Genomic DNA, 11,660 nt, shown 5'->3' on the forward strand with positions numbered 1-11,660 from the left:
ATTGTAGCGGTGCTTAGGCGAAGCCCTGCGACGGTAGTACATCAAGATCGTCACCACGCCGTCGTGCTGACGGAACTCTTCCCCGACACTTTGCTGGATCGGAGTCCGGGGATCGTCATCGAGCTGAACGTGTGCTAGAACTCGGAGGTGCCGTAGTTTCGGTACTTGATCGGTCGGGCCGTGAAGACGTACGACTACATCAACCACGTTGTGCTAACGCTTCCGTTGTCTATCTATAAGGGTACATAGATCACACTCTCCCCTCTCGTTGATATGCATCACCATGATCTTGCGTGTGCGTAGGAATTTTTTTGAAATTACTATGTTCCCCAAGAAACGGTTCTTTCTAAAAAGTCCCAAGTGTTTTGCAGGCAATACCACTTGGCACTTGGGGGCTAATGCATATTGCTTGACTTTTTTCAACAAATGAGCCGGATAAGTTGTCAACAGTCTGAGGCGGCTCATGAGGGCTATACGGTTCAGTTCTATGCAATGACTAGTAGGACTGGCTCATTCATAGTGATTAAACCGACCCTTGGGGGCTACACATGCAAATTGAAATACTAACAACATCCGCTTTAGTTGCAAACTGGACTTGGAGGGAGTCTAAGACAGAGGCTTCTAAGTGTTTTAAGTCTACAGATCATTCAATTTTATCATAATCATAAGACTTGGAGGCTAGCAGGGTATATAACTTATATAAGCCGGAAAACATACCTCATATTTTGGTGCATCTGTTTGACCATCTCAATTTCTGAATCACGGCTGGAGTGCACTTGACTAAGATAACCAGATAGCACTTCACTAATACTCATATGAGTATAGTGGGAGACGTCAAACCTCATTTTCTGCCTCTCCATGACTTCTTGTTTTGTGGAGTGTCTTGCCAGCACAGTTTGGTTCCCCGATTCAAAAAATCTAGTACCGGTGATTAAAACACCATCATCGTGCCTTTCCGCCGGGTTAGCTGAGCTTGACAGCTCAATACTGGATGGGTCAATAGCAGTTTCATCCATAGACGGCTCAGGTAAATCCGGTTGAACATTGAAAGCAGTGTCTTCTGGCTGTTCAGCATGTTCTGGCACAAAAGTTGACTGCTCTGGTTCTTCAGGAGGTTCCGGTATGAGGGTTGGCTGCTCCGGTTCAGTGGTTTTTGGATCCTCAGCCGGCTTTGTCACCCTTGCCTTCTTGGGCTTTGCTTGACCGCTAAAAGGGAGTTAGACAAGTCAGTATAATGATGCGTATATAAAGTATATAAGAAGGATGGTTATCTTTACCCCGGGGGCGGTCTTGAAGGCCGGCAATTGAGTTTGTGATGAACCACTAGAGGAGGAACGGGAAATCTCCTATAAAGATGGAATCAAAAAAGGAGTAATGAAGGTAATTCATTGAACAAATATAAGGGTTGAAAGTTAAAAAGAACCTCATTCTGGCATTTCCGAGGAGTTTTTGGTAAGCCAGAGGGTAAATCGTCATCTCCACCAGTCTGGGTCTGCCGGCGGCTCTCATGTTGCTGTCGTTTCAAAAGAAAATGAGGATCTAAATAAGCCAAGGGGTGTGAAAACCTTACTTTCCGGGTTACCTGCCGAAGTTTCTGCCTTGGTAAAGGTTCTGAGTCAGACGAAATAATATTTACCTCTTCTTCAACTGCCTGGCTGGCCCCCGTGTCATCCTGGCAATATTCAGTGTCATGAGGTGGTTAAAAAGCAGGCCAAGAGAGTCAAGGGCTACCTCCGACTCAGAGGTGTCATCCAGCTTGAGTAACTCAGAGGCGGTTGGCTTCTTCTTAGACTTTCTGACGGTCTTCTTGGCGGCTATCGTAGCGGCTCTAGCTTTTTTGGTAGCCTCACGGTCATATTTTGCTTTCCAAAAGTCAGATTTGGCCTATGGAAAAATAACTTGTTGAAATTCACGCAAATACTTAACTCTTGAGGAAAAAGAAGTTAAGAAGATTTACCTCTGGCGCCGGGTTTAAGCTTGCAGAAAGGATTCAACCCTACTATGTTGTAGTCTTCATACTTGCTATTGACAAGCGTGGTTGCCATTTCAACAATGGCCTCTTCAGTCAAACGCACAGAACTATGAAGTAAAGGGTCATCAGTTCCTCTGGTGTATGAACACATCAAGTTGGATTGGCAGCTTAAAGGTATGATCTGCCATGCGATCCAGCAGCGGATCAAATCAACTCCGGCCAAGCCATTTCCTAACAAAGCTTGGACTTTTCTGATTTTGGGGAGAACTTTCTTGCGTTCGGCAGAGCTGAGTTTATCAGGAAGTGGGTGCTTTGCGTCAAGACGATCAGCTTGATAACCCGGCATCGGATTTTCATCAGACGGCGAGGTATCTTTGCAGTAGAACCATGTTTGATTCCAGTCCTTGGGATGGCTTGGTAGGACTACTAGAGGGAAGACAGCATCTCGTCTGCGTCGAATTGAAATCCTGCCAAGTTTCAAACTGGGACCGTTGGTATACTCGTTCTGGCGGTTCAGGTAGAAGTATTCCCTGAAGAGTTCAACGGTAGGTTCTTCTTGAAGGTAAACTTCGCAAAAAACTTAGAATTTACAAATATTAGATACGGAATTGGGCCCAATATCTTGCGGATGGAGTTTGAAAAAGTGTAGAACATCCCTGAAGAATTTTGAGCCGGGCGGTGAGAAGCCCCGGGTCATATGGTCAGTAAAAACAATGATTTCACCATCTTTTGGATGAGGTTTCTCTTCAAGGCCAGGAACACGATAGTGCATGACATTCTTCTCTGGTAAGAATCCCACAGTGACAAAATCCTTCAAAGTACTCTCGGTGACTGTGGAAGGAACCCAGTTGCAAGTTGTCATCGTCTTCAGCGGCATGATGAAAGGACAATCTAAAAGGAAAATAATTGGTCGGCTCAAATCAGTTGCTGGGATTGCAAGTTAAATAATTGCATTGCATAATGGCGGCTTAAGCAAGGGCTAATGATATATAAAGAAAAGATAAGCCGGTAGGGTAAGCCGCCATGACTAAGATATTCAAAGAGTTGCCGGAAGCAACATTGGCTAAGTACTGAGACAAACAAGTTCCACAAATGGAGGTTACAAATGTGGATATACCGCTGTTTAGAAAAAAGGATAAATTCATCTACAAAAGGCGACAGTGGAAAAACAGAGAAGCCCTAGAGGAGATCTATCACGGTGGGGATGTGATCTAGTATTAAAACAAGTGCTAAAACTACCACCGTGCAAGTTTCCCATATTTTTTGGATCTAACACGTGGATCTAAACAAAGTAAAAGAAGAACGAGGATGAACACTGAAGAACACCGACGAAACCCTAACGACAGATTGGTGTTGAACAAAGAAAGGCTTACTGGAGCTGGTAGAACAACGGAGTAGCGCCGCAGTTCTCTGGTTTGCTCAGGGCGATGCAGCAGCCGAAGTTGAGGTCGAGACGGAGGTCGACGGCAGCGAGGTTCATGCGGAATGTCGCGGTGCGAGGAGGAAGAAAGAAGAAGGAGAAGAATGGAAGATGGCTTTAGGGTTCTATTTATAAGGAGACAAGAAATAGGCAGGCATGAAAGACGAGGAGGCCAAGTGATGGTTATCTAGCTAATTGGACGCCTCAATTTTCGGGAAGATATTAAGGTAAAGATCCATTGAAGATGACGTCGTGGCGGGTTTCCGAGATTCTTGGAGATGACGTCATGGCGGGTTACAAGGTTTTTGCAGCGCATATGGAAGGATTTTTCTAAGTCTTGAAGGTTGACATGAACAAGTCCAAATCAACATGTGGCCTAATGTTGGGGATATAACTATTAGGTATGACCCGCCTAGGAGGGGCCGGGTCAACCCTATGAAGATTCATCACAATGAAGCCCAAGGTTATATGGCGATTCATAGATAGGCTTAGTAGAGGGCCCAGACCCAAAGGCGGCTTAAGGCCCATGAGTATAAACCGCCATGTATGTAAACTTGTATTGTAAGGCATATGTGAAAGGTCACCGAGCCGGATACGTTGTATAAGCCGGACGGGACTCTAAGGGCCGCAGGGCGTCAACCCGTGTATATAAGGGGACGACCTAGCGGCGGCTTAGGGCAAGAGACAACAGATCGAGAGCCGGGTCAAGCATATTCGCTCCCTGCTCATCGAAACCCTAGCAATACCAACTACAAACTGGACTAGGCTTTTACCTTCATCGTAAGGGGCCGAACCAGTATAAACTCCCCGTGTCCTTTATCCTGATTAACACCTTTAAGCTAACCTCAACGCGATGGCTCCACGACTAAGTCCTCACACTAGGACATCTGCCGTGATGTTTCCACGACACACTCCACCATGCAGTCTCGGCCCACGTTCAACGCACTCTTGCCAATCAACGAAACCAGCAGAACTACATGCAAAGCTAGCGCAGTAAAAGGAGCTGTCGCCATCCTCTTTGGTGGCACGGCCCACATGCCATCTCCGTTCTGTTGCTAAGACTAGCCACAATGGAGAGTAATATACACTGGTAACATACACTTATCTCTAGACTATGTTACTACCTTTTATAGTGGGTAGTAACATAAGTATGGTAACATGCAAAGCCTCATTTATAGACTCATATTGCATTGGGACATGTGATGTTACAGTAACTAGCTAAGTTACTCAAACTACCTCTCTCCTCATTAACTCATTGCCACATAAGCAAATTTGTTGAGTTGGACTCAATGTTACTGCTGGAGTTACTCCCAATGTGGCTAGTCTAATCGCTGCAGAGGCGGAAAACCTGTTACGTGCAAGCTGCCACCGTCGGCTGTGGCGGTTGCTGCCACGTGTCGGCTGCCGGACCTGCCGCCACAACGTACGTGGTCTTTTTTGTCAATATGATTCGAAAGTGGTCTTTTCTGTCAATACAAAAGCATAGGTGGTCTTATATGACAAAAAATCTGTTTAATGAGCCAACGATTCTGAACGCCTCGGCCAACCCCTGGGCCATCTTCAATATTGTCCGGTTGTTACATCTTCCCCCGCTGAAGAACTGCTTGTCCCCAAGAGAGTGCAGTAGGGAAACGAGCCTTGACGACATTGTTGTAGTCCTCCCAGCTCACCGACGCTGCTGGAAGGCCCGCCCATTTGATCAGTACCTGAGGAGCAACATTGCTACCTTTCTTGACCAAGCGGCGCTCGAGTATAGCTTCAGGAAGAAGCTGCTGACCGACCAGCTCAGAACTGTAGGGTCGGAACTATAGTCTGACCGGGGGTCCTTCAGTTGTGAGACGTGGAACACCCGACACCGGATGGATTGAACTATCGTCTGGCTTGTCGAATGCACTCCAGGATCGTGAAATGGCCATTGAATTTGAAAGCAAGGCTTTGGAAATGGTCGATTGGCGACTAAAGACTGGACGAAGGGTTGCAATTTGAGCAGCACCTGAGCTCTCACTGGGATTTTTTTCCAGTGCGATTACGATAAGCTTGCAACTTCATACAGTTTTGAGCAGCCGTTAAGTGTTGATGTAGCAGGGCAGTCAGCTCGGCACGTTGTTGTAGAAGCTACCCCAAAGTAGCAGAAATTGAAGCAGCCAAATGGGCCATGGAGTAAGCAATTTCATAAGCATCCTTAAAAGCAACAAATTCTTCTATTTGTTTAATATAATAACTAATTATAAACACCATTAGTATAAGAGATCAATATTTCATTATCATTAAATTCATATTGGACGGGAAGGTGTGGAATCTTCATCCTAAAGCAACAAGTAAAATCATACATACAACACATATTCCAAGCATAGCAACGTAATATTTTTATCTGATCCCATAAGTGTTTCTCTTTTAAAGTCAAGGTAAAGTATTCACGTTAATCCAAAGTGTATCCCATTACCGAGTTGAATGAGGATATATTAGGATTATTAAAGTAATATTTAATGTTCCGCACATAACCATTATCAGGGGTTTCAGGAGGTTCCCCATCTCCATGAGTAGAAAGTACAACTATTTTGTGTGTTTCATGCTCCATATCCATAACTAAAGATAAATAATAACTTGGAATAGGAAATAAAATCTACTTAGTGATAACGCCAACAAGCACACATAAGATTATTCACCCCGTGGTATTGCTCCTCGACAATGGCGCCAGAAAAGGTCTTGATAACCCACAAGTGTAGGAGATTTGCTGTAGTCTTTTCTATAAGGGTGTTGATCCTAACGAGGTGCTAAAGGTAGAATTAATATTCTCTCAAGTTCTATCAAGCACCCATACAACTCTTCACACACTTAATGCTTGCTTTACCTAGAACAAGAAATAAAACTAATTTGTGAGAATAAAATGATAACTTTGCAAGAATATAAAGAGTTGGGTGTTGTTTTAATAAAAGAACAATGAAGTAAAGGATTTTGGAAGAATGGTAAAGAAAGGGATTGTCCATAGGCAATTGGATATGAAATTATAGTGATGCTCATCATATTTATGAGGGAGAGGTCTAAGCTAACATACTTTTCGTCCTTGGATCATATGTTCTTTTGGCTGAAACTCTAGCAAGCATCCACAAATACTAAAGATTCATTATGGTAGTACTCAACCATAACATTAAGTTAAAAGCCCCCCTTAATCCCATATGCAACAACTCACGAACTCAGGTTTAGGTTTCTACCAGTCCCGCAACCCACTATAAGCAAATTATCAACATATTGCAACACACTACAACGGGAATCCTACATGTTTGTGTGAGACGACGGGCACCATAGGACAACACCATAATAACACACAACTCATATCAGCCATATCATAAACCCTAGAGGACAAAAAGAAACTACTCACACATGACAGAGATGCAACACATCATTCGATAATAATATATAGCATAAAACACCATGTTTAAGTAGGGATTACGCCGGGGTGAAAGAGAGTACACTGCTGCACGAAGAGGTAGAAAGATGGTGATGATCGTCGCCACGATGGTTCCCCCAGCGGCACACCGTCCTTCTTGCTTGGTCTTCCCCTAGATGGGAGAAGGGTTCCTCCTCTAGTCCTTGGCCTCCATGGCTCCCGAAGGGCAGGAGCTCCTCCAAGATTGGATCTTCGGTCATTTTCTCTCTAGATTTTCCTCTCTATTTCGCGACTATTTCTGCGGCCGAACATCGTTTCTTAGATAGCAGGATGCTCGCAACTCTAACTGGGACGAAATTTTAAAACGATTTCTCCCCAAGATTAGCTTCCTTGTGCCCGAAGGAGAGCTCAAGGTCTACCCACAAGAGTGCATTGCGTGGGCACCCTCTGGCCATTGGGCCAGCCCTTGTGGGGCCCACAAGCACTTCCTTGCATTGATTCTTTCGCCATAAATTCCGATATATTTCATAAAAATCCACAAAAAATTTCAGGTCATTCCAGCTCCATGAATTTTTCACCTAAAACCCCCCTCAAACAATAGAAAACTAGAACCGGCCTTTGACACTGGGTTAATAGGTTAGTCCAAATAGAAATAGTATAAATTATTATCAAAATATGCAAAAGCGGTATGATAATAGCATGGAAAAATCAAAAAAATATAAATATGTCAGAGACGTATCAAGGATGGGGCCAAGGATGAGAAACAATGGTTGTGTAGTTCAAGTATGCTCCCCGCGTTTATTTTGCAATACCAACATGTCCCTCCTAGATGGATCACATCCCTTACTTTTTACATCTAAGAGCATCTACAACCAGAGCCCACAAATGTCCTATCAGACAAAAAAATGAATAAAAAAAGTCATCCAACGATAATCCTCACTTTGTCCAGGCGTATCCGGGAGTCCACAAATCCCCATATCGAAGCTATATATGGAAAATATATGAGGATGTCCGGGCAGGGTGCCATGTAGGATTTGGCCCACTGTGGACAATCTTTTCTTTTTCTTAAATCTTTTTCCTTTTCTCTCTATTTCTCTCACCAATCATATGCATGTGATCGGATAATATAAGGTGTGGTTGTTTTACAAGGAAAGCGGTGGTCTAAAACGGACGTGCCCCGGCACGTCCATGGGCATATCAGGAGCCAAATTAAGCAAATGTGGTTGTAGATGCTCTAATAGCTCTGATGAATCCTTTATATACAGGACTTACTCCTTCGCTCCTCCTAGCGACCAGCAGCGAACATGTGGCTACGATATTTTCCTCCCGCCGACGGCGCCGGCGATCTGCCTCATCTTCAGTGGCCTTAGGGCCATGGGGGCACGGTGGATCTCCACCCTTGCCAGTGGGAAGGCTATGCTTTTATACATTTTTTTTTAGTTTTGCTAAGGTTTGTATCCTGTTCAGGTAAGAGACGGCGATGACTCTCTGAATATGGAATAAGTTTCTTCCCGTCTAGCCTCCGCCCCGATGGTGCGTCTAGCAGCGTCGGAGGGTGTGTGGAGGTGTGTCTCCAGCAGATCTTGCAGAATTCGGTCGATGGTTGTCCTTGGTGGATCCGCTCGAATCTTCTCTTCGCACGTCTACATTAGTGTTCTTTCAGGTTGGATCCTTCCTATCAACGCTTATCTTCATCGGCGGTAGTTGCAGACCGGTGCGCTGGTCCTGTTAGGCCTTAGTACGGCGACTTTCTAACTGTTTATTATAACAATTTTTTTCCGGCCCCGGCCAGGATGATGAGGACGACATCTTCGGCTCGCTTCTATGCTTGTAGTCGTCGCTAGGTGGTAGGGACCTTGATGTAGTTTTTATTATTTTTGATGTTATGTAATTTTTATTATTTTTTATGTTCGTTGTATTATCATAATGGGTAATGAACAGATCATAAACTTTTATATATATATATATATATATATATATATATATATATATATATATATATATATATATATATATATATATATATATATATATATATAATTGCTCTGATGCGTGCGGTGCACCAGTTTGATGGTTCTCGGGCACGCCGATCTCCCAAGAGCGGCACCCTACCCGCACCGCCTGTGCGGAAGGAGACCGATAAACAAAAACTGGCACGGCATCCCACCGCCATAGAGCATCGCCCATGCCCATTAAATCCGAGCGAAGAGGTTTTTTTGTCCGTCGCAACCGAGCCCACACAACCTAGAAACGCCTGATTCCAATTCCAGATCGCGGTCGCCATGGCCCTCCGCGGCTGGTCGCACTTCGCGCCGGATCTCCTCGTGACCGTCTCCGGCGACCTCACGGAGCTCGCGGACATCGCCCGCTTCCGCTCCGTCTGCACCACCTGGCGCGACGCGGGGGTGGACGCCGCGGCCGCGCCTCCGTCGCAGCCCCCGTGGCTCCTCCTCCCGTCCTCCCCGTCGCCGCTCTTCTTCAACCCCTCGGAGGACCGCCTCTACCGCAACATCCGTCTGCCCGTCCCCGCCGCGGACGCCCACCGCCGGCGCCGCCGCCGCCGCCTCTCCGCGTCCCCGCACGGCTGGATCCTCGCCGTCGACCCCACCGATCTCGCCGCATCCCTCCTTCACCCCTTCACCGGCTCCGTCCGCCCCCTCCCGCCGCTCCCCGCCTTCTTCGCCGAGACGGATGACCTGGCCTGGGACCTGTCCCCGCACAGCATCATGGCGTCCTGCGGCGAGGTCGTCCTGGTCTGCGCCCTCGACCCTCTCGCGGACTCCTGGGCCCCGGTCCCCGCCATGCCCGACTGCAACGTGAGCAGCATCAACTACGCCGGCGGCGATTTCTTCGTCTTCGAGGAGGACGCGTGCCGCACCACCATCGTCGACTCCATCACCCTCGCGGTCACGGCCGTCATCCAGCCGCCGCCCCAAGTCGACCTCCCCACCGAGGCGCGCGTCGTGGTGGCTGGTGAAGAGCTCTTCCTTCTCGTCAAGTCCAAGTGGATGTACGTCTTTACTGACGACGTGGACTTCTCCAAGGCCTTCTGCGTGAACCACCGGAGCACCAACCCAGCCTGGCAGGAGCTCACCAGCATCGGCGAGCGGGCGCTGTTTGTCGATCCTCTCCACGGGTTCGCTGTGGGGACGACGGCAGGGTTCACGAATCTTGAAAGCAACACGGTCTACTCGGTGACCACCAAGGAGGCGAGCCGTTCCAGCAGTGTGAAATACAGTGTATCGGCTTTCAACCTGCAGAGCCGGACCTCTAAGAAGCTTGCATGCCGGCTGAACGAGCTTGACACGGCTCAGCGTGGCGGGGCGGCGGCATCGTGGATCATACCAAGGGTGAATGAGGGCTGAACAAAGTCAGGGGAATCGGAGGTCCTGGTTCTTATCTGATGATGGTGGCGAATGATATCTGCTTGCTCGCGGGCCAAATTCTTGGTACCTTTGCGCTTGCATATGTTCTGAAGTGAAGTCAAAACCAACCAGCCTCTTTTATACGCATGTTCTTCTTCTGTACGTACATTATATGTCGTTTAGACGTTCCTAGATTCTGAATTTCTGATCAGCCTGAAGCTTATTTCTGTGAGATGTATTTGCTGCTTAAACTCTCAAGTTTCATTGTCCACTTATAATGCTCAAGCAGTCAAGCTGAATAGATTTTGTGATGTTAAAGTACTCCATATGCTATTTCTGTTTCAGTGTGGTTTCAGTAATGGACTCGGAGCCTGTTTTTTAATGCATTAATTGAATCGGAGTCTCAGAAGCTGGACAACTGTATTTTCTTCATATTTTCATAATATATGACGCGAATGAAACTTTCATATGCATTTGTTGTTATTTATTATGCCTGCTAGCATAATGGATAACTGAGTACCAAGGCCCGGCAAATGGGATCAATTTGTCTCTAGTTGATTGAACAGAAAATGCAGCGGTGTTGATTGAACAGAATTTCTGGCGAAGCTTTGTGATGGGAACACCTGAACAGCAACGAAATGGCATCCATCCGGATTGCTTGAAAAGGATGCTACATCTGCAATGACCCGATTGCTTTTATATGTGGTAATGAACCAAGCGACTGATGTCATGAGCATGTTTTTGCTAGTGGAGAAGTAAGGAAAAGATCCAACGTAGAATGGAAAGCACGCGGAACAACCGGTTTGTTTAAGCAGTGGTTATCGAGCAAGATGGGTGTAATCTTATTTTTGCAGTTCCTTCTAAAACATACTCTCTCCGTCCTACGGTATATGGAGTATATTATACTCCCTCCGTCCTAAAATAATTGTCTCAACTTTATACTAGCTCTAGTACAAAGTTATACTAAATTTGAGGCACTTATTTTGAAACGGATGGAGGAATATGTTATTAGAGCATCTCCAGCCGTGCCCCAAGAAGGCCCCCCGGCGATTTTTCGACCGCCGGCGCCAAAAAATTGGTCCAGTCACGCCTCCAAGGGCCCAGTTTTCGCCCGCTCGGGCCGAAATTGGCGCTGGCGGACCCAACCCGAACCCGGCGCGCTGGGGTCGCTCGGGGGCGCCGGGCGAATTGTTTTTGGCGCGAAGAGCCGCGAGCCAGCCGCGTCAGCGACTCGACTCTCTTCTTGCCGCTTCGTCGTCCTCATCACCTCGTTTCCCGTGGCGAATCAATGCCAAAGCTGAGCGCGCCGGTCAGCCTCCATTGATGGCGGCGCAGTGAAGGCCGGGCGACTTGCGTCCCCTCGCCCGCCACGCCACGCGTAACGCGCCAGCCAAGCCTACCACACGGCGCCTCCGCCATATAAGCCGACCACCAGCGCGCCGGAGACACGCACAGATACTCCACCGTCGACGCGTCCATTTCTCCCCCTTCCTCCTCTTGCCGTCTCCAGTTCAG

General features: G+C 47.0%; 1 protein-coding gene across 1 annotated transcript; it reads left to right on the forward strand.

Moving 5' to 3' along the window:
* The first annotated feature begins 8,881 nt into the window (after nucleotides 1-8,881).
* Nucleotides 8,882-10,471, forward strand: LOC119317399. The gene has a single exon (XM_037591843.1). The coding sequence runs from the start codon at nucleotides 9,063-9,065 to the stop codon at nucleotides 10,143-10,145; it is 1,083 nt and encodes a 360-aa protein (XP_037447740.1). The 5' UTR covers nucleotides 8,882-9,062; the 3' UTR covers nucleotides 10,146-10,471.
* Nucleotides 10,472-11,660: the final 1,189 nt, after the last annotated feature.

This window comes from Triticum dicoccoides, chromosome 6A, assembly GCF_002162155.2.
Source record: "Triticum dicoccoides isolate Atlit2015 ecotype Zavitan chromosome 6A, WEW_v2.0, whole genome shotgun sequence".
NCBI classification, from domain to species: Eukaryota; Viridiplantae; Streptophyta; class Magnoliopsida; order Poales; family Poaceae; genus Triticum; species Triticum dicoccoides.